Here is a 23,939-nt window from a genome sequence, read left to right as displayed (position 1 = left end):
TTAATACTAACTAAATTTAGTGGAAGGGGTTCAAGGCTTTCTTATTTTTAGTTACCTGGTAAAATAACGTCGAAAAAGCAGTTAAGTTTACCATTGGAAATTTTATTCTACTCACAAAACATTGTTTATAAATTGCACTATTGATAAAAGGAAATGTTTTAGTACAGGAGTTCCAGCGGGCTTTCCTGTTTCACGTGCACATGTAACGCGGGAAGAAAATATCCGACTGGTTTACCACACGAAGTGTTAGCCATCTCCTGAAGAGAGCAGACTGCGCGCTCTGGAGCGCTGGCGACTCTGTCCGGTCACGTGACCACCTACCGCTGCGCAAGCCGTGAGAATAAACTGCAGGGTGTGCGCCAGTCACTTGCATCGACATAGCACAGTTAGCGTCTCATTGTGGAGTTCCCTGTTCGCGGTTTTCATCTCCAGTCTTGACGCAATGCTCGGCTTGTTTCTTAAGAAAACGTGAGGTTTGTTTTGTGTGGGCATTTCAATATGAACTTACTTACTGATTCTCCAGAGGAAAGAATGTTAGCAGATTTACTTGAATCTTACAACCTTTTGAAGGCAGCATATTTTCCAACTAGAGTTCAGGGCAGCACGATCGTAGATTTTTCTCTGTTTGATGGACACGGTTGGGTTGGGTTGTTTGGGGGAGGAGACCAAACAGCGAGGTCATCGGTCTCATCGGATTATGGAGGAAGGGGAAAGGAGTTGGTCGTGCCCTTTCAAAGGAGCCATCCCGGCATTTTCCTGCAGCGATGTAGGGAAATCACGGAAAACATAAATCAGGATGGCCGGACGCGGGATTGAACCGTCTTCCTGCCGAATGCGAGTCCAGCGTGCTAACCACTGCGCCACCTCGCTCGGTATGGACACGGTGTGAGAAAAATTACTAACGGCGCTTCATATCACGAACCACAAGCTGCACTACTGAAAGCTGTCAAAGCAGAGTCATACCCCAAAATAGAGAACAAAAGATATATAGATATGAGTCCACCTGCAGTGCGGACATTTAAAGCCAATATCCAAAGGGAAACATGGCAAGAAACCTATAATACGGACAATTTTAACGATAAATGTAATAAGTTTCCTCAAACATTTATCACGTTCGTTCATAAATCTTTCCCCTCAAAAATTGCAGGCAGGCATGCAGTATTAATAATCGACCGGTTCATACAAGTAACGACACTGGAATAACGTGTAGGAGGAAGAGGGAGCTGCATGTTAACACCAAAAAGAATCAAACCCTGGTAACACGGTTTATCTACAGGGAACATTTCAAAGGTTGAGGAATGTCATCAGACACGCTAAAACAGCGCATTACAACTACCGAATAAATAGATCTCAGAACAAAATTAAAACTGTGTGATGAATTATGGAAGCGATATTATGGCAGTGATCAACACTGTGCACCTCTCTTTTATGAGAATGGGACTCATAATTACTCACCAGACGTATGCAAAATCCCATATCACTGCCCGAAACAAATTTAGTACAACCTTTTACAGGTTTGCCAATTCACTCGAAATTTATTGTTGCAACAGTGTAAATGGCCTACATGAAATGATTACATTTACAGATCAACAACACAAGCGGTTCTGATGTACCAGGTATCGACCCGTCCTCAAACACCCATGTTGCCCCATGGGCGGCAATGCAGGTGCTCACTCTTGCGTCCAGCCTATCGTAGAGATGGCGAACACTGTCCTGGGATACTTAATGCCACACCTGTTCGACACGTCCACGTAGTTCTGTAAAAGTTGTTGCTTGACGAGTCGCACGAGTCACTCTGTTTCACTCTGTGTATTTAAAACGTGTATATTTTTTAATGGAAGCCATGAAACTCATATTCAGAACAGTGGAAATTAAAACGATCTGTGGTGGCTCACTTGCTCCCAGTCGGCCGGCTTCACAGCCTACCCTCCTACAAAAACTCACAATTAATACTGGGTGTGATTATTTGTCACGGAAAGAATAATAACTTGAAAGTTATCTAAGTAAATAAAAATATGACTGAAGGTTCTCTTTTAAATAATTAAAAACATTACAGAAACTTCTCTTTAAATAATAAAAAATATGACTGACGTGCTGTTTCTAAATGTAAGGCTCTCTGACCACTATTTGAGTTAACATCTGAGGTCATCAGTCCACTAGACTCAGAACTACTTAAACCTAACTAACCTAAAGACATCAGACACAATCATGCCCGAGGCAGGATTCAAACCTGCGACCGTAGCAGCAGCGCGGTTCCGGACGGAAGCGCCTAGAACCGCTCGGCCACATCGGCAGGCTTTCTGATTGTAAAATGTGAGCTGTAATAATAAATGAACTGTCGTATTGTAAAGACAAAGCTGCATTGTAATAATAATTAACTGCCCTAATGAAAAGTATTTCATACTGTGAAAGTTATCAATCTGACTGCAAGAATTTTGAACAGTATAAACTGCCTCAATAACGAACTTTGACATGAAACCTAACAGCAATTGGTTTTGCAAAATTGATCATAAAAACTGTCTCTGAATGACTTAAATTGGCCTTGCTTGAATTAAAAAAATTAAAATATCTCTATTCTGCGCAAATGTGGATAACGCGTTGCAGTACTGCTCTGTCTTGCGCGCCGCTATGCTGAAGCTGAAAATTACTATATCTACACAGCGAGACTCGGGAGGTGCAATGAGTTAGCTGCAAAACGAAGTATTTTCCGAACACACTTGGTTCCATTATCAATTAAAAAACAGTAAGAGAAAGGTTGGTAAAAAATGAAATATGCGCATAAATGACAACGCTATGTTTTTTTTTGTATCCTGTGAAAAAGTGCTCCTGGTTGATTTTGAATTTAATGAACTTCTTAACATCTAAAGAATACACTTTCCTATCTCTGAAATCTAGCAACTCTCAGTACAATAACCAAGTTAGTCCGATGGCGCAGCAATAGTAGAAAAAAAAGTAATTATAATATTTATCTTTGACAGTCCATTAGACTTCGTCCTTACATAAATCAGTTTCCGTTATAATCTTGAAATAATCATGTACATTAAACACATTGATAAATTGAGACTTTACATTTGAAACATAGCATTGCCATTGCTTCGTCCCTCTAACACAGCTTAACATTGCCTGACCCAGTTCAGAGTTACTAACCTAACTTCTGCCATACCGCTTTACAACATCGCTGCTCGCTCACAATCTATTCAGACACCAAAATTATACATGACACCTTTCAAAGTCTTCAGAAAATTTGCACTCTTTATTGTCTATTAGCTAATAACTCTCTATTTTGTGTAACATAAAATTAAATATAGGAAGGATAAAACCAGTAAAGACAAGAGACAAGCAACACAGTACACATTTCTTCAGTCCCTAGGTCCTAGCATTTTTTTTTTCTCTAATCTTGCTACAGCTTTACAAGGCGCACTTTCCTTTCTGCGGAAAGTCTGTCGTACTGTGTGTGCCGATTGGTTTCCTCCTCCGGCAACTTGCCCTTCGTGCCGTTGTGATTCTGGCACAGTTGCTCCGTGCTGGTTGCGCCTAGGTGCGGTGGCGCTAGCGGCGTCAGAGGTGACAGCGTGGGGAAGTGCTAGCTAGACCGGGCGCTCCGCCCTCCACTGTCGGCGTTACGTAGGGCCACTGCAGCGGCGAGGCAGACTTGCGTTGGCCAGGATCGTGGCTGCCGATAGCAAGTGTGGCCGTTGACGTCAAGCTCTGCGAAAGTGTCGAAATACGTCTGTGGTCGTTTAGTTGTACGTTGCTGTTCGTCTTTTGGTTATTAGTTGGATCCAATCGGCATTTTGGAGAGAGTGGTTCGTAGCCAAGATTTGTGGTTAGGCTCGGCTGATCGCTCCCGTCGTCGACGTTGCCAGCCGGTTTCGGTCAACTGGTGAGTGGCGTAGCTGTGAGCTTTATTTCTACATTGCCGATAGACCAGGCCTACGATAAGAAGCTGTGTGGTGCTGCGACTGTGGGTTAACTACGAGAACTGGCTCATCCAAGTGCCGGTAATGACTGCGGATTGTTACTGCTATTCTTCAATTGCGTACGACGTGTTGATTTCCTTGTCTTGTTTGGTTTTGCATCCGTTGTGAGTTACTGCAAGGACTGGCTGCGACAACAGCAGTGTTCGATAGCATTCTTGTTGCTGAGGAGAACTGTAAAAGCATGTCCACTGCAGTAATGGGTGGAAACGATCGTCAGAGAGTAGCTGCTACCATTCTAGAGGTGCTGCGTTTGATTCTCCTTGTGTTGTTGTGATGTGGTGTGGTGACACTGTTGTGAAATTTTGTAAGGATTGCCTTCTGCGGCAATATTGGTGGCGAAAGCTTCACTAGTGGCGACGCAGTATTAGCACATGGACCCGTCCTAGTAGTCTGACGGAAAGGATCGTTATTCAGAAGCGATACCATTCTTGGCTGTGGTGATCTTGATCGTCCGTATCTGGTTGTTGCTACTGATGTAACCCAAAAGGGGAAGGTAATGTTAGTCTGCCGCGTTGTCTTTTTTTTTAAAAAAAACTGGCTTGGACTGTGGAAAGTTGAGATGCCCGTGTGCTGCGCTGAGTTGTGTAGTCACAATGCCCTGACAGTGCAAGGCATTGTCTGATCAGGGCTTTCATTGTATTGTTCCTCTGACCTGGCTCTAAAGTTTTTATTCTAAAGTGTTTATGTTGCCCTTTGGGGCGATTGTATTGCTGAGTGTGTTCTTTGAAGTATCGCACTTCCATTATGTGCAATAGTAAAGTGGTGTATTGACGCAGTTAGTAAATTTGAAGTAAGAATGCTTGACCGCACCTGATTAGCTGGGTACGGTCGCAATGGCTTATTTAACGCTGTTTTGCGCAGCACCTTAGTGCCCGCACGGTCCCAGCCCGCCCACGGTTCCGCCTCGCGCGCGTGGCTGCGGCCCGCTGAGGTGAAGCTAGCGCATTACGGTTGTGGTCCTGTGAGCGCATGGCGCTTTTAGCTGACAGTATCTTATTGTTTGAATGTAGTGGCCACTATTAAGTTTAGTGCAGTAAAGTTTAAAAGCCTTCTTGCTAAGCCTTGTTAGCCTATTCTGTTTGAATGCAGTAATAATTCGCTTGGCTAGTATAAAGGCTTTTTAGTAGAGTAAGTTTTAACAGCATTGTTGCTAAAGCTGGCCCCTGATAGCCTAATTTGCACTAATGGACATTAAAATTGCTACACCACGAAGATGACGTGCTACAGACGTGAAATATAACCGACAGGAAGAAGATGCTGTGATATGCAAATGATTAGCTTTCCAGAGCATTCACACAAGGTTGGCGCCGGTGGCGACACCTACAACGTGCTGACATGAGGAAAGTTTCCAACCGACTTCTCATACACAAACAGCAGTTGACCGGCGTTGTCTGGTGAAACGTTATTGTGATGCCTCGTGTAAGGAGGAGAAATGCGTACCATCACGTTTCCGACTTTCATAAAGGTCGGATTGTAGTCTATCGCGATTGCGGTTTATCGTATCGCGACACTCCTGCTCGCGTTGGTCGAGATCCAATGACTGTTAGCAGAATATGGAATAGGTGGGTTCAGGAGGGCAATACGGAACGCCACGCTGGATCCCAAAGGCATCGTATCACTAGCAGTCGAGATGACAGGCATCTTATCCGCATGGCTGAAACGGTCGTGCAGCCACGTCTCGATTCCTGAGTCGACACATGGGGACGTTTGCAAGACAACAACCGTCTGCACGAACAGTTCGACGACGTTTGCAGCAATACGGACTATCAGCTCGGAGACCATGGCTGCGGTTACCCTTGACGCTGCATCACAGACAGGAGCGCCTGCGATGGTGTACTCAACGACGAACCTGGGTGCACGAATGGCAAAACGTCATTTTTTCGGATGAATCCAGTTTCTGTTTACAGCATCATGATGGTCGCATCCGTGTTTGGTGACATCGCAGTGAACGCACATTGGAAGCGTGTATTCGTCATCGCCATACTGGCGTATTACCCGGCGTGATGGTATAGGGTGCCATTGGTTACACGTCTCGGTCACCTCTTGTTCGCATTTACGGCACTTTGAACAGTGGGCGTTACATTTTAGATGTGTTACGACCCGTGGCTCTACCCTTCAATCGATCCCTGCGAAACACTACATTTCGGCAGGATAACGCACGACCGCATGTTGCAGTTCCTGTACGGGTCTTTCTGGATACAGAAAATGTTCGACTGCTGCCCTGGCCAGCACATTCTCCAGGTGTCTCACCAATTGAAAACGTCTGGTCAATGGCGGCCGAGCAACTGGCTCGTCACAATACGTCAGTCACTACTCTTGATGAACTGTGGTATCGTGTTGAAGCTGCATGGGCAGCTGTACCTGTACACACCATCCAAGCTCTGTTTGACTCAATGCCCAGGCGTATCAAGGCCGTTATTACGGCCAGAGGTGGTTGTTCTGGGTACTGATTTCTCAGGATCTATGCACCCACACTGCGTGAATATGTAATCACATGTCCGTTCTAGTATAATATATTTGTCCAATGACTACCTGTTTATCATCTGCATTTCTTCTTGGTGTAGCAATTTTAATGGCTAGTAGTATATTAATCTCGCACGTGGCCACTATTAAGTTGTAAGAACCTTGTTGCTAAATCTTGACTGTGTTTCGCCTGCATGTATGTGTTTGGTGGTTAATACCTTATCCTAGTATTGAAGTGGCCTACCGTCCTTTCTTGTTCTGTGATATTTGTTCTTACGGTGGGGCTAAGCAGCTGAGGTTCAGACACGGACCACGTCCATTAGATCTAAAAAGGGTCGTTAAAAAGATTTTAATTGTAGTTTGGAAGTTTAAGCTCTTAAGCCAGCTGCTAAATTTGCGTCAAGCTACTTCCGGACGTAGGCAGTGGTTGTGATCTTAGTTTCAGGGATCCTGTCGCAGTGTATTCCGTGTTTGGCCTAGGTTCAAGTCTCAACACGCGATCTTGCGGGAGGTCTTCTTGAAAGGTGGTGTGAGGGAGGTAGGTGGGGGGGGGGGGTATGGGGGAGGGGTCGGCCAAGATCAGAGCTTCATCATGACCGAGACGACGTCCGCTCCCTGTCATCATACAGAGGGCCTAAGGGCGATGAACATCCGGGAGAGCTTAGTTTGAATTGTTGAAACCCATTTAAAGAAATTAAAATGACTGATTCCATTTCAGTCTTGGAACTTAATTCAGTTGCTCGGCTCCAGGCTTACGATATCGGGAACATGTGCAACGTGTGCATAAACTTCCACAGATAATCTCAGTTCAGCTTTGTCAAAGTAACGTAAATAATTTCTATTTCATGAAACTTCAGTTTAAGTGTAGATCGAATTTATGATAAATGAACAGTTTCAACACACGTTGGGGCAATGTGATATCTCAGTGTCACTTTTACGCTCCAGCGTAGCAAGTTAATTTCATTCCGATATAATTTAAAGATGTTGTCCTCCGCGTTGCTATCAATACAACAATACATTCTCTATTCGATAGGTGTTCTAATGTCTTCTACTCTACAGAGACGTCGATCTCTTGTAGAATTTTAGAACATGTTTTTTGCTCGCGTATCATGTCATTTCTGGAAACCCAGAATCTACTATGTAGGAATCAACATGGATTCCGGAAACAGCGATCGTGTGAGACCCAACTCACTTTATTTGTTCATGAGACCCAGAAAATATTAGATACAGGCTCCCAGGTAGATGCTATTTTTCTTGACTTCCGGAAGGCGTTCGATACGGTTCCGCACTGTCGCCTGATAAACAAAGTAAGAGCCTACGGAATATCAGACCAGCTGTGTGGCTAGACTGAAGAGTTTTTAGCAAACAGAACACAGCATGTTGTTATCAATGGAGAGACGTCTACAGACGTTAAAGTAACCTCTGGCGTGCCACAGGGGAGTGTTATGGGACCATTGCTTTTCACAATATATATAAATGACCTAGTAGATAGTGTCGGAAGTTCCATGCGGCTTTTTGCGGATGATGCTGTAGTACACAGAGAAGTTGCAGCATTAGAAAATTGTAGCGAAATGCAGGAAGATCTGCAGCGGATAGGCACTTGGTGCAGGGAGTGGCAACTGACCCTTAACATAGACAAATGTAATGTATTACGAATACATAGAAAGAAGGATCCTTTATTGTATGATTATATGATAGCGGAACAAACATTGGTAGCAGTTACTTCTGTAAAATATCTGGAAGTATGCGTGCGGAACGATTTGAAGTGGAATGATCATATAAAATTAATTGTTGGTAAGGCGGGTACCAGGTTGAGATTCATTGGGAGAGTGCTTAGAAAATGTAGTCCATCAACAAAGGAGGTGGCTTACAAAACACTCGTTCGACCTATACTTGAGTATTGCTCATCAGTGTGGGATCCATACCAGATCGGTTTGACGGAGGAGATAGAGAAGATCCAAAGAAGAGCGGCGCGTTTCGTCACAGGGTTATTTGGTAACCGTGATAGCGTTACGGAGATGTTTAATAAACTCAAGTGGCAGACTCTGCAAGAGAGGCGCTCTGCATCGCGGTGCAGCTTGCTCGCCAGGTTTCGAGAGGGTGCGTTTCTGGATGAGGTATCGAATATGTTGCTTCCCCCTACTTATACCTCCTGAGGAGATCACGAATGTAAAATTAGAGAGATTAGAGCGCGCACGGAGGCTTTCAGACAGTCGTTCTTCCCGCGAACCATACGCGACTGGAACAGGAAAGGGAGGTAATGACAGTGGCACGTAAAGTGCCCTCCGCCACACACCGTTGGGTGGCTTGCGGAGTATCAATGTAGATATAGATGTAGATGTAGTGCCAGAGAAATCTCTTCGTATTTGTTCGTTACAAATTTTTTTCTGTTGAGCACTGCTACATGTAATTAGCCGCCATTATAAGAGGCATAATTAGCTGATTAATACCATGGGAAAGATTCCAAAGTCAAACTTATTTATTATTGTATATAAGTTCATGTTTGGGACTCTGATAATTTATGTGCTCAAAATAAAGCAAAAGGTACAGGAAATTCTTCTTTCGTTATTTCTCTGTGTGACTAATCAATCAAGAGTTTTATGTTCCCATATTAATTTGCTATGTACCAATGGAAGCAAATAGTTACCGCCTTCATATTTCAAACTTTCAGATTGCTCTTCATGCAAAAATGGTACACAGTAGGTAACAAGTATAACTAGTGTGTGTGTGTGTGTGTGTGTGTGTGCGTATGTGTGTGTGTGTGTGTGTGTGTGTGTGTGTGTGTGTTACTTAAAGTAACATCTGGAAGAGGAATGTGGCGGTACATAACTAAGAAGTGAGTAGTGTTGTAACGTAACGTCTAAAAGAGCATCACGGCTGTGTACACAAGTAATTTAGTGCTATAACGTAAAATCAAATAGAGCATACGTATAACTGAGCAGTGTAACGTAACATCTAAACGAGCAACGCTGCTTTGTACACAAGTATGTCAGCACTACAACATATCGTTTAAAAGACCAACGTGGCTGTGTAGACAAGTAAGGGAGCACTGTAACGTCACGTCTGAAAGAGCAATGTGGGTGTGTGTGCAAGTGAGTGCTGTAATGTGCTTAAGAGGAAAGCGGCTATATACAAAAATAAGTGAGCACTGTGACATTACACCTAGAAAAATGTGGGAAGGACAGTGGATGTCAAACGGCTGGTGAATATGGGGTCATTCTCTGTTGTCATCCTTATATTAGCACAGAGAGGTCAGCCAATGACATTTTGACGTTTTAGTAGCATATGGTAGCTTCAGAACACCAGTATTTTAATTTTTATATCTTTGCTTGCTAAACTTTTTTAAAATTTTTACTGGAGGAAGGCATTGTGACGTCATTCAAAACATCTTACTTAGATGACCTCAGCACACTGAGACGAATGTTACAGATTGTGATTCGGTCTCACATACTACGGGACCAAAGGAGTTCCTTAGCCAGCTTCTGACAGTACTCTTTCGCCATCAGCTGTCCTTGAAAGTATTTTACTCGTCTCCGTATGCCACAGAATCTTCGGAGCACTATGTGGGACGAGATGAAACTGAGATATTACGTATAAACAATCAGACGAGGAAAAGGCTAAGATACAATGCTAGAGACACATGTCACTGGTACCAACGCCGGACAGACGACCTCCAGCCTGGGAACAGCACTCGAATGGCCGTATCCCATTCCACCTGCTGAGCCGTCCGTAGGTGGTTTCAGGACACTATACCACTTATCACATAGAGGCGTGCCTGCTTAACATTGATTAAACCTGCAAATTTCCACAAAATCGAACAGGAACAACACAAGAATACATTGAAAAGCATTTAAAAATACAGTACTCACCAAAAGAAGGCCATGACTAACAATGACACTAACAACAGATAAAAACAATGCACAATAGCTGCTGATAAAGCAGCGGGAAAGTGCAGCTGGCTTTAGATAGAGGGTGAGTCAGGAGGAAAAGTACACGCTTTGAAGGGTGATAGTGTTAGTGATTCTGAACAAAAACCATCATATGGACGTGTGTCCTATTCCGAATGGTTTCAGAGATAGAAAACATTTAATATCACCTTTATACGCTTTTCTTTAATAACTCGAAAACCGCACCCTCCAGCGGAGACGTGTTGCATTACAAAATTAAACTATATTAAAGTTCCTGCGAAAAAGGTCTTATGTATTTTTTTCTCTAGAACTAATGGTTTGCGCGAAGAGAGTGCCAGAATGTTGAAAAACTAGCTTGATGCGCATGCACTGTAGCTCACGTAGATTTTGTAGGCCAGTTTGAGGTAGCAAGTTGAGATGAACAGTTTGATACGGGACACTTGTGGTCTATAAGTCGGAAAACTACCTCAAATTGACCTACAAAAACTACGTAAGCTACAGTTTTTCAGCATCCTGGCGCTCTATTCGCACAAACCATTAGTTCTAGAGAAAAAATTAACAGGACCTTTTTTGTAGGAAATTTAATGTACTTGAATTTTGTGCTGCAACACGTTTCGCTGGAGGATGCGGTTTTTGAGTTATTCAAGGAAAACGTACAAAAGTGATATTAAATGTCTTCTATCTCGGAAACCATTCGGAATAGGGCATACGTGCATATGATGGTTTTTGTTCAGAATCACTAATACTATCACCCCACAAAGCATGTACCTTTCCTCCTAACTCACCCTTTATAATAAAAACTGGTGACTCAGCTGCTCCGTAACACGGTAAATTCTTCCTCCCAGCATTTAGCGTGAGAAGCCGGACGATATGCAAAACCTTTGAACAGGTGCTGCGCTTGCCTTAGTGTCACTTAAAATAGTGGACAGGTGCCATTGAAGGCATAGACCAGGCCTTAGATTGGGAAATAGAATACTGTCAGTTGAAATATAGTGCGTCTGCACGTCCGTTCCACGCATTCCACAAATTGGTGAATCCTCCCGCTGTAGGGTAAAACCTTGTTTCAGTGGACACTGACATATTCTTAACAGTGTAAAGTATATTTCTTCTGTTCGTCGTGGCTGGAAGTAAGCAAGCAGCGGTCGCACTATATACACTATGTGATCAAAAGTATCCGGACACCCTCAAAAACATACTTTTGTCGTATTAGGTGTATTGTGCTGTCACCTACTGCCAGGTACTCCATATCAGCGACCTCAGTAGTCATTAGACATTGTGAGAGAGCAAAATGGGGCTCTCTGCGGGACTTAGACTTTGAATGTGATCAGCTGATTGGGTGTCACTTGTGTCATACAACCGCATGCGACATTTTCACACTCCTCCTAAACATCCCAAGGTCCACTGTTTCCGATGTGGTGGTGAAGTGGAAAGGTGAAGAGACACGTACAGCACAAAAGCGTACAGGCCGACCTCGCCTGTTGACTGACAGAGACTGCTGACAGTTGAAGAGGGTCGTGGTGTGTAATAGGCAGACATCTATCCAGACCATCACACAGGAATTCCACACTGCATCTGGATCCACTGCAAGTACTATGACAGTTGGGCGGGAGGTGAGAAAATTTGGCCGGCCGGTGTGGCCGAGCGGTTCTAGGCGCTACAGTCTGGAACCGCGCGACCGCTACGGTCGCAGGTTCGAATCCTGCCTCGGGCATAGACGTGTGTGATGTCCTTAGGTTAGATTTAAGTAGTTATAAGGCCTAGGGAACTGATGACCGCAGGTGTTAAGTCCCATAGTGCTCAGAGCCATTTGAATCTTTTTAACCATTTTGAGAAAATTTGGATTTCATGGCCGAGCGGCTGCTCATACGGCACACATCAAGCCGGTAAATGCTTCCCACTGTTGAAGAGCAATTCGGGGATGGCGATTGCATCTTTCAGTACGATCGAGCAGCCGTTCATAATGTACGGCCTGTGGCGGAGTGGTTACACGACAATAACATCCCTGTAATGGACAGGCCTGCGCAGATCCTGAGCTGAATCCCATAGAACACCTTTGGGATGTTTTGGAACGCCGACTTTGTACCAGCCCTCAACGACTGGCATCGATACCTCTCCTCAGTCCAGCACTCCGTGAAGATTGGGCTGCCATTCCCCAATGGCTGAAAGTATGGCTGCGAGAGTGGAAGCTGTCATCAAGGCAAAGGGTGGGCCAACGCCATATTGAATCCAGCATTATCGATGCAGGTCACCACGAACTTGTAACTCATTTTCAGGCAGGTGTTCGGATACTTTTGATCACATAATGTATTTCAGCCTCCGAAGCTTCTTGCAGCCATTCCTTTTTCGGCTGCATCAGCAGGTTCGTTGCCCTACATTATCTCGTGGCCTGGTAGTCAGTAGGAAGGGAGCACCGTGGATCTCTCCGTCTGCTGGGCAATTCCGTCCGACGGCTGTAAGGACAGGGAGTAAGAAAATAATTTCTTGAGCAAGTGAGGTAAGTGTAGTGGGACTCACCACGTTTATGTCAATCTGCAGCTCCCACTGGGCGTCGTTCAGTATGCCAGCGTTGTTGATGACGATGTCCAGACGGCCGAACTCATCGTACGCCCTCGCGAACGCCTCTGGAAAACACCAGCCCGCCAGGTGATGATGGTTCGCACAGCAAACGCGAGAACTAGGCACAAAGAAAAGTTGAATCACAACCCTAGACACGTCGCTTGTCGGTGAATGTGCAACTTGCCCCTGACAATTCACTGGATAATACTACGAGGGTTGCCCAGAAAGTAAAGCACCGCATTTATTTCTTCAACAATTCTTTGTTCAACTAATGAGATATACACACACGAAAGAATGGTGTTTTATTTACGCACCCAATTTTCCACGTAATCTCGATACCGTTCTGTGGCCTTTCTCCAGCGCGAACCGGGCCGTGTTTGCCCTGTCGGTATCAATCCCTGTCCTGGTGGCGCAGCCAGTGCTTCACTGTGTAAGCTACCTCCTCATAGTTCTCAAAATGTCTTCCACGAATGGCATTCTTTAATGTCCCAAACAAGCGGAAGTCCGAGGGGCTAGGTAAGGGCAGTAGGGTGGACGGGGTAACACTGTGCAACCCTGTTTTGGGATGTGTACAGCAGTCCTCAGACTTGTGTGGAGCCGAGCGTTACCCCGTTGCAGCAAAACGTCTCCTGGTTTGCTGCGGCGCCGAAGTTGCCGTAAGCGCGTCTTGAGTTTTGTTAATGTGTTGACATATGGTTCTGAAGTAATCGTACCGCCTCTTAGCATCACATCAGTGAGAATCACACCTTCACAGTGCCAGAACACGGTGATCATGCATGACCTTACTGGCGGAAGCAGTTCCTTTGAATTTTCTCTTCTGAGGGGAGTGGGAATGGCACTGTCTTTTTGTTTCCGGCTCAAAATGATGAACCCAGCTTTCATAACTGTCACAATCCTGGACAAGAAGGCCTCCCCCTCAGCTTGAAAACGTTGCAACAAATCAAGACATGTTTTTTCTATGAGATTTGTGATCCACTGTTAGACACCGCAGGACCCATCTTGCAAACGCGTTTGAATATCCAAGAGTGCGGGTAATTGCATCCACACTTCCTTTGCTGACTGACAGATGCAGCGCCGACTGCCGAGTCGTAGTGCGTGTCTCCTCGTGAATGACAAGGTCAGCTGGCTGCAACATGTCTGGTGTGACAGCTGTGGATGGTCTCCCCGACCGCTGCAAATCGTGGAGCTCCGCCGAACCGCCTTCTGATGACGTCACCCTCCGTGCCCAGCTAACACCTGTAGTTCTGTCGACAGCAGACGCTCCATATACTTTGCACAAGCGTTTGTGAATATGCCCCATACTTTGTTTCTCTGTGGTGAGAAATTCAATGACGGCACATTGATTCTAAAGCACGCCATTTTGAAACTGTACTGCAGCTACGCTCTCTGTCGGGAGTGACAGAAACTTGGCGCGCCCGCTCACCAGGCTTCAAATAATACATACGTAGCGTTCCGCATTCGTAGCATTGTTTTGGGCTGAGAAAAATAGTGCGGTGCATTACCTTCTGGGTAACCCTCGTATCACCCGCTGAGTCACTGCGCGTCATTCAAGAGGACCGTGACGTAAATAAGTAGACTACAGCCTCCAAAGGCACCTCAGAACTGAATGTTCACTCGCTGTAGCTGTTGTGTGTGTGTGTGCGCTAGTGCATGCACTAGTTTTAACTTTGCAACCTTTATTCGCACTCAACTCACTACATCATAGTACAGGCACTAAGGAACTTGCTGCTGAGCGCCCTCACCACCACCACATCATTAGGAACCAAAACAGCAGGAATAGAGCTCAGAGACGTCGAACACTGTATGAAGGTGGTAACTGTTGTTTCGGACATGTCCGACAGAACAGATGCCATCTTCATATAGCTAAGGCTAACCGGCCATTGACTGCTATCTTCATGTACTTAAGGCTAGCCGACCATTGACCTTCTTCCTCTGTGCTGGATGCACACGCATTGCCTGAACTCTTACGGGACTCGCTAAGATTGTCTGTCGCGAGTAATGAGTGTAGTGGGCAGGGACGCTACGAATGTAGTGTGTGAACATTTAAGTTCGGAGTATGGGTGTCACGGGGAGCGTGCAAGGGATAAATCCCTGAAGTCTCACTATCCTCTGCGACCTCGGTGGCTCAGATGGATAGAGCGTCTGCCATGTAAGCAGGAGATCCCGTGTTCGACTCCCGGTCGGGGCACACATTTCCAACTGTCCTCACTGATGTATACCAACGGCTGTCGACAGCTTAGGGACTTGATTTATGCATCACTTCAGTCAAACATTGTGTCCGCGATGTCGAGTCGCTGAAAGAATATACTTGTCTCTTATGATCACAAATGCAAGTGAAAAAACTTCGTTTCTAAAACTGAAGATAAAAAACCATTTCCGAGTCTTCGATCTTCATATTATTAGAAGGCTCAAAGCATTACAACCACTGAATACTGACAGTGAACTTGTAAGACAACTAAGTTATGTAGATGCTATAAGTAGAGCCGTTAACATGAACCTAAGATTCAGGAGCGATGTTAACAAACTGTGTTGATTATCTTAACTATATACATAAATAAAAGTTTTGCACCACCCCTTTATTTCGAAATTTATGCAAAGAAAACAAAATCTGGCTCTGATGCGTGCGTATACTCGTGTATTGATTTGCAGTGTGTTCAGATTACAAAATCGCAAAGAGAAACGTCTGTTGCCCAGTGGGCATTTTTACAGCATCCCTCAGCAACGTCATTACGTGGTGGAACGGCCCTCCGCTCGAACGCAGGCTTGATTACGTAACATAACATCGGTGACATCATCATTCAGGCTGTGGCCCACATTGTCGCACTCTGCAATGGCAGTTCTGTGTAGGTCGTGCAGAGTACACGATCGTTGTCGCCGTCAAAAATAGCTCATTTCCATCGACCCCACACATGTTAGACTGCATTCGTGTGTGGGGTACAGGGAGCTCACCCATTACAGTAATTCTGTCGTACTGATCACTACCACGTGGTTAAAATTCGAGCAAGATGAAATTGTCACGAAATGTTGGCGATACGGTCCAACTGTTGCTGCAGAGCCTCGCCCAGTATCGTAGAGCAGTGACATTGCCTTCATCAACCACGACAGCCAGTTCTAGGGGGTGGGGGGGGGGTCCATTCTGCATGATTTCTTTCCCATTTGTAACAGAGTCCGTGGTGTCATGGTTAACGGCGTGCTGCTCGCAGTAGCCGTCAGGAGTGGGGATTCGCATCACGCGGTTGTCTCTCAACGGTCTGACGTGACACGTGACGCCCAGCGGGTTCTTCGAATGCCGAATCCAACTCCGGAGCACTCATCCCAGGCTTTCTTTGGCTCAAAAGTTTCATAGATATCGATTACCCGTGCACCTCTCCAATGTGGACGGCCTGTGTAAGCTCTCAACACTGCCTGTCAATTCGAAGTTGTTCCAAGTCCGCACAGCATCACTTTGACCTCTGTGCACACGCCGAACAACTTCTCTTTTTGACAAGCCTTCTGACATGATGATGAGTAGCCGATCATCGGTCGCAACTGTCCTTCGTGGCATGAGGGGTGTTCACTCTACTGTTCGACACACGCCTCTGACGTGTCCCTGCTGTTGCAGCCCATACCTGTGTGACGTTCACGGTAACTCAGTGTTTGTTACAACCAACATCAGGGGTGACCTTCCGATCGGTACAGCATCAGTTACAATATGCACGACATACCGACTCATTAAATCATAAATTGTTTAGTAAAACTTTGTACAGTTAAATACTAGACTTTAAGAAACTGGCTTTATAGGCTTTAAACTGGAAAACTGCTCTAAAACAATATTTAAACCGACACATGACCGTAGTACAGTAAGTGAAAACAAAGTTTCAACGACAAAATTCAACATAACTTTATGTGGAGACACAAAGTAACAGAGAAGTGTCACAAATGAAACAGGTAGCATCCTCATAAATATCCTTCAGAGTTCTGGCATGTTCCTGTTGCTCAATACTGAGACACGAGTTACTATGTTGACTGAATTAGTAATCGACTATGTGCCCACGAAGATCGACAGGGAGGATTGTGATGTAGCTTTAAAAGGTCTTGGAGCCTCAGACCATTTGTACCGAATAATAACAGTAAAATAGGATATGGAAAAATTCGTCAACTCCAGGCTGCAAAAGATATACATCAGAAATCAACACATACGATTTCTCAAGACAACTATCAAACCAAACTTGGAATTAAGTGTATAAAGAAACCAATTGAAATGTGAAATTCCTTAAATTCTCAACATATTTAAACTGAACTTTGAAATAACATTTTCAAAAGTGTCCACATCAGTATCAATGTCCCACAAAAGCAGTTGAATAATAGCAGGTGTTAGAGACGCTTCCCAAACACTTCAGTACCTCAGTTCTTTGAAAAAGGTTCACAGTGAATCAAAGTTCTTAAATTTCTATCATAACTATAAAAAAATTCATAGCAAGATGCCGATTGCTTCAAAAATCCTTTAATGGCAAAGTCATAGTACAATGCTGTGGGAAAAGTAAAGCAGTCTGGGATGTCATTAAAAAGGAACCAGGGAGAGACGAAGTAAGTCATAATAGCATACCGATAAGGGATAATTATGCACAACGTTCAATAATGTTACTACCAACCGCAGAACATGAAATCAATAAAACTGAACAAAACCTAAAAAATAAAAAGTCAGTAAGCTTAGGCGAAGAACCAATGTTTATGGTGAAAGAATGCACATAGAATACACAAGCTCCTTTAACAAAAATAATAAATGAATCATTCACATCAGGGAATTTCCAGAGAATTTAAAACAGTCAAGAAACGTATTTCTGCTAAAGAAATCTAATGCCGAGGACATAGAAAACTAACAGCCCATTTCCCGATTGTCAATATTCTGAAAAATGTGGCATAATGTAGGAACCCTCACCAGAGATAATAATCTCTGATACAGGTATAGTACGGTAGGCCAAAATTTCACGGGTTTCAAAGGATTCCAAACCAGCCCTCCCTGCACTGTTACAGGCAACGAAAGCAACAGTTATCCATCCATTACCCAAACTCGAAGAAGATGAAGTTTTCATTAGAGAGAAATTAAACCTCGCACCACAAAACAATGTAGGTCCATTTAAAAGAACAAATTGAGCAGTTTTACCTACTCCGCGTACTTCGTTCTTTTTTCCCTTCGAGGAAGATGCGGAAGCACCAAGAGTACCGTCCACATTTACAAGTGTCTTGTAGACAAGCAATCGTCGGCGACGACGATAACAACGTCTACGAACCATTCTAAGAAGCCACTGAGGCACTGCTTCTTAGAATGGTTCGTAGACGTTGTTATCGTCGTCGCCGACGATTGCTTGTCTACAAGACACTTGTAAATGTGGACGGTACTCTTGGTGCTTCCGCATCTTCCTCGAAGGGAAAAAAGAACGAAGTACGCGGAGTAGGTAAAACTGCTCAATTTGTTCTTTTAAATGGACCTACATTGTTTTGTGGTGCGAGGTTTAATTTCTCTCTAATGAAAACTTCATCTTCTTCGAGTTTGGGTAATGGATGGATAACTGTTGCTTTCGTTGCCTGTAACAGTGCAGGGAGGGCTGGTTTGGAATCCTTTGAAACCCGTGAAATTTTGGCCTACCGTATGAAAGACAGATTAATGAGTTACTTGAATAAATGCAACCTTTCCAGTGAATCGCAGTTTTCTGAAGTGGTAGAAGTACAGAACAGTCATAGCAGAACTTATCCCAAAGATGGGTGTGTCACATGCATATTTTTAGATCTTTGTAAGGCTTTTGTTACTGCTGACCATAAGATACTATCAAACCAGCTAGAAGCAACTGGAATAAGAGGTGCAGCTAATGACAGGTAGACTAGTAGAGGTAATGCATACCTCAAATGAGTTAAACTTTTAGTAAAACAATTACCAGAAACAGAGTACATAAACATAGAAGTTCCTCGGGGTAATATATTAGGACTAATATCGTTCCTGATGTACTTCAATAATGTCCTTTTTTGATGACAGCAGTATTATAGTCACTGAGAAGACAAGAGAAATCCTTGCAGAGTAAGCAAATGAAACCCTCTAGAAAGTTTACAATTGGTCATTATGTAATAAAATTACATTGAACGTAAAGAAAATAAACGTAATTAATTTCAGTTCTGAAGAGGGAAAATGAGACTGTTAAATTAAATACCGATGGCATTTCTGTAGACTGTGTAATAAACCCAAAATTGCTACGAATGAATATTCATTCTCTGTTGATATGGAGTGAACACTGGAAGATACTTGCAAACACAATGTCGTCAGCATGTTATGCCCTTAGAGTTCTATTGTCGGTGTGTAACAGCGGCTGTCTTTTAGTTCCATACTGTCCATATGTGGACTCAGTTGTTAGTTATGAACTTCTTCTCTGGGGAACAAGTGTACAAAATATAAACACAGTTTCTAATATTACAGAAAAGAGCTATTGTAAAAATTTGTTCAAAACACTGAGGATTTAAAGTACACTATGTGAGTACAATACCAATTAGTTGTACATATTATATGTAAAAATGACAATTACTACACAGACAGGTTCTGTCCATAACCATGGAGCAGGATCTAGACTGAGCCAAGAAAGAATAAACCAAGAAAGAACGAACCAAGAAAGAATAAACATAAAACTCAAAATAGCATTCTTATTAAGAAGTAAAACTGTACAATAAATTGCCTTAATGGGATTAAAAAGGTCACTAAACCAAACTTATTCAAAAATTCTGTTAAAAAGACTGTTAAGCGACAGTGAAGGAATACTTAGATAACACGAAGTAAGAGCTTGGTAAAAAAATGTAAGACAAAAAAGTAATAATAACGGCAAGAAAATACATAACATTTCCCATAACTTTCACACTATGTTTCTTCCTCCTCTTTTTTATTTTGTAGAAAAACTTACTCCCAAAGCTACGCAATTTATAATACCAGCACCTTATATTGTTTCTGAGCTCAACATCTCACTCGTTGCAGAGGGATGTCGAACCAGTTTTTCAGGCTAGCAAATCGGAAGTTACGGTACACAGCATGAAACGCAGCCTTCGTCAGCATGGTCCTGACATCAGCTGATTTTTGCGTGTAGTGTTGAGTTATGAAATAACCTGTGTGTAATGTGAGCAGGGGTTGGAAGTGAGAAATGAATGAACAATGTGGCGCTACTCTTTTACATAATCAAAGAACTTCTTTGGAAAATAGTATTGCGCACTAGGGATAAATAGTGCTGTTTTAAACAGACTTGCCTTGGATTCGGGAGAGTGGAAGCTTCACTCTTCACCCAACCATCCTGATTTACGTCTTCCGTGGTTTCCCTAAATTACTTCAGGCAAATGCAGGGATGGTTCCTAGTATAAAGTCACGGCCGACTATTCGTCCCATCCTTGCCAAACTTGATCCATAAGTATTTAAATGCCAGTACGTACGAATTACATTGTATCTATTGTTCTTAAATTGTATTATCAAGGCCTGTCCAGTATCCTTGTAAAAATGATCTGTAGATGAATAAAACTGCTACTAGTCTTACTACTATATCGACGCCATTATGTCCATAGGCGACCTGGTGACAGGTCACTGGAAGCAGCAATTCTTGAAGCTAAATACCTCTCCAACTTCTGGAATCATGGCGTGAAGAAGAATTGGATGTGACAACAGGACTGATGTAACTGTTGAAGGGATGCAGAATGGTAGCCAGTATTTAGAAAGTATGCTAACCCCTCTTGTCGTAGCCTTCATGATCAGGGTACCCAATGCTATACTGTAGCAAGATAATGCAAGGCATTGCTGTTCACATCACGAATTCCTTAGGGATGTGCAGATCCTTGATTGCCATCCCGGTCACTCAATACCGTCAACTCCAGATTTCGTCTTGAATGCAACTAGAAGACGCAGGGGAGAGTTGTGTTGTTTCATCGATACGACGTGGAACGAATTAGTTTACAGGATATATGTACACGGTTAGTGTTACAATTAAGAAACACGCTTTTTTTTAATCCTGCTCAGGCAAGTACACTTAAAAGAAAGTCTTTTTTTCTTGTTTTTAAAGGCTATCAGTTTTTAAACAGGATTTTCCTCCATGGAATAGAAGGAGCTGTCCCGGAGAAACGACTTTAGTTTAGATCTAAAATTTGCTTTTCTGTCTGTCAGACATTTTATGTTACTGAGCAAAGGATCAAAGACTTCTGTGGATGCATATTGAACTCCTTTCTGAGCCACTCACAGCTTTAATAATGTATAATAACGGTCATTTTTCTCTCAAATTCTGATAGATTCTTTATGACGAATTTCAATAGCGGATATACTTATCGTGACGGAGCAGTTTAAGTGTCAAGGTCCTTGAAGACGTCTGTAGTTGAACACCACACATTATTCCTACCTTTCGCTTTTGTGCAATGGATACTTTCTAAGTGGTGAGTTACCCCAGAAAATTATTCCATAAGACGTTATTGAGTGGAATGTCACAAGGTTAATGCGTTCGTTTCCAAGAATAGCAGTTACACAAAGAGCAGTAATAGCTACATTTAATTGTTTGAGAGTCTTAGTAGTACACGCTCAGTAATGTGCAGAACAAGTAATCGTACACATTCAGTATTTGAAGCTCACGGTAAACATGGCGACGTCCGATTACTGCAACCCTCTTCTGTTTCCAATAGTTAATAAAGAGGAGCAAGAAGACAGTCGCCATTTGAGCTGTAGAATTCAAACAAAACAGACCTATTTCTAGTTAGTTCTTACTTGGTTACTTTTGATTAAGAATGTTATTAAAACCTGTAATTCGTTGTATCATTCCACGGATATGCTTTCTTAGCATAACAGTTTAACAAAGTTAGCGTTAGTATGAAATGCGCTGAAGAGAACACGTGCGTATCACCGTGAAACAAGAAGCTGGAAGAAGTTGATGTGCAGTACAAAATGAGGAATGAAAAAACAACAGACTTGGTTGAACAACAAGAGTGATGAAGCTGTGTGTGTGTGTTTGTGTGTGTGTGTGTGTGTGTGTGTGTGTGTTTGTGTGTGCTTTACTGAACAGTTCGAAAAGAGAAAAAAGAAAACCCAAAGTAAGTGGGAAGCACCAGTCATCAGAGGTATCGGTTGTTCCTAGCATTTAATATGTTATTGATGATTGCGATAACCAGTTTACAGGCGCACTGAATACACTGCCTACTTGTGGTAAAAAACCTAGGGAGTGATGTTGAGTCTGTGGAGAAGAGGGCAAAGAAAAAGAATTGAGGAACAGGTGTGTTGGGTGCTGTGCATGGGATCGTGCTGCGTATCCTGCAAAGGAGACGCAAAGATTCTGTTCAGGGTGACTGCACAGCCAAGAAATGAAGTAATGAACATTCTAAAAATTATCGAAATGTGAAAATTAAAGAGATTATACGAGGGTCATTCATTATTTAAAGAGACAAATTGGTTTGGAGAAAAAAGCGTTTACAATAGTTTTTACAACACTTTTTCTACTTTTAAACATAATCCCCTTGAACATTTATACACTAGTTCCAACGGGCTACAAGCTTTCTTACTGCGGCTGCAAAGAACTCTTTATCTTTATGTTTGAACCAATTTTCCACAAACTTTTTCAGGTCCTCGTTGTCCAGGGACTTCTTCCCACCCAATGCCTGCTTCAGTGCACCAAAGAAATGGAAATCACTAGGTGCTAAATCAGGGATGAGACAGTACTTCCCAATCCTTTTTGTCGATGGTGTCACGGGTTAGTTGAGCAATATGAGGACGTGCGTTGTCTTGCTGGAGACTCACACCTCTTCTCTGTGATCCACGACGTCTCTCTCTCCTCGCTGGCTTCATCTTCTTTAAAAGCAAATCCGAGTAGTATTTGCTGATCACTGTACGCCGCTCTTCGAGATAACCACAAAAAAACTGCACCTTCAGCATCCCAAAACACCGATAACATGACTTTTCCTGCTGATGCTTGGGTTTTGAGTTCTTTCTTGACTGGTGAGTTCGTGTGCTTCCACTCCATGCTTCGTCTTTTTGATTCTGGCTCGTAATAGTGAACCCAAGTTTCATCACAAATTAAAATTTTGTTGAGGAAGTGCTCACCTTCTCTTTCACAATCTTCCTTTAGCTCTGTGCACACTCTCAACCTTGTTTCCTTGTGTAGCCGCGACAACTCCTTTCGGACTCATCTTGCACATGCTTTGCGTTACTTTAGCTTGTTACAGATAGTGTTATGAACGGTACCAGTACTAACTTGAACCCTATCAACTATCATTTCCACAGTCACACGGCGGTCGGCACGAATAACATCATAAATTCGACTTTAGAGTGAGGGAACTGAAACTGCAACTGGCCGGCCAGAACGATGTTTGTCAGTCACTGAGTCGCGACCATTTTTGAACTGATCTACCCACTTGTAAAAATTTGCACTATTCATACAACCTTCACCTTAAACTTTGGACACTCTACAGTATATGTTCACTGGTTTCTCGTCTTCAGCAAGTAAAAAACGAATAACAGAACGTTGTTCAACTAATGTGGACGTTTCAAGCGGACTTGCCATCTTGAAATGTATTCTTGAGGCTATAAACAAAACAACTTTCATACATCAGCTGATCATGGCTCATCCCAGTGATGCGAACTTAAACCCATCGCAATACCAAACTTGTCCTACTAACAGTTTTTTCCCCAGACCAGTTTGTCTCTTTAATTATTGAATGACCCTCGTATATTTCTTTTTACTGTTTACGTACACTGGTGAGCAAAACGTAAGGGCGACACTATTTCTCGCGCCAAGTGTCACTACAAAGTAAGATAGTTCTATCAAACATGGACCATACATAGAAAGAACCGCTACAGTAAAGTACAAAAAAATGTTCAAATGTGTGTGAAATCTTATGGGACTTAACTGCTAAGGTCATCAGTCCCTAAGCTTACACACTACTCAGCCTAAATTATCCTGAGGACAAACACACACACCCATGCCCGAGGGAGGACTCCAACCTCCGACGGGACCAGCCGCACACTCCATGAATGGAGCGCCGTAGACCGCTCGGGTAATCT

General features: G+C 43.2%; 1 protein-coding gene across 1 annotated transcript in view; it reads right to left on the bottom strand.

The window, feature by feature from the left end:
• The window catches only part of LOC124803474 (15-hydroxyprostaglandin dehydrogenase [NAD(+)]-like), a 148,912-nt gene that overhangs the window by 71,734 nt on the left and 53,239 nt on the right, over nucleotides 1–23,939 (bottom strand). The window contains exon 3 of the mRNA XM_047264666.1: nucleotides 12,866–12,970. Within this exon, the coding sequence (XP_047120622.1) occupies nucleotides 12,866–12,970 (105 nt within the window). The remainder of the gene's footprint in view (nucleotides 1–12,865; nucleotides 12,971–23,939) is intronic.

This window comes from Schistocerca piceifrons, chromosome 6, assembly GCF_021461385.2.
Source record: "Schistocerca piceifrons isolate TAMUIC-IGC-003096 chromosome 6, iqSchPice1.1, whole genome shotgun sequence".
Taxonomy (NCBI): domain Eukaryota; kingdom Metazoa; phylum Arthropoda; class Insecta; order Orthoptera; family Acrididae; genus Schistocerca; species Schistocerca piceifrons.
The sequence above is the reverse complement of the archived record's forward strand: the minus strand, read 5'-3'. Positions and strand labels throughout refer to the sequence as shown.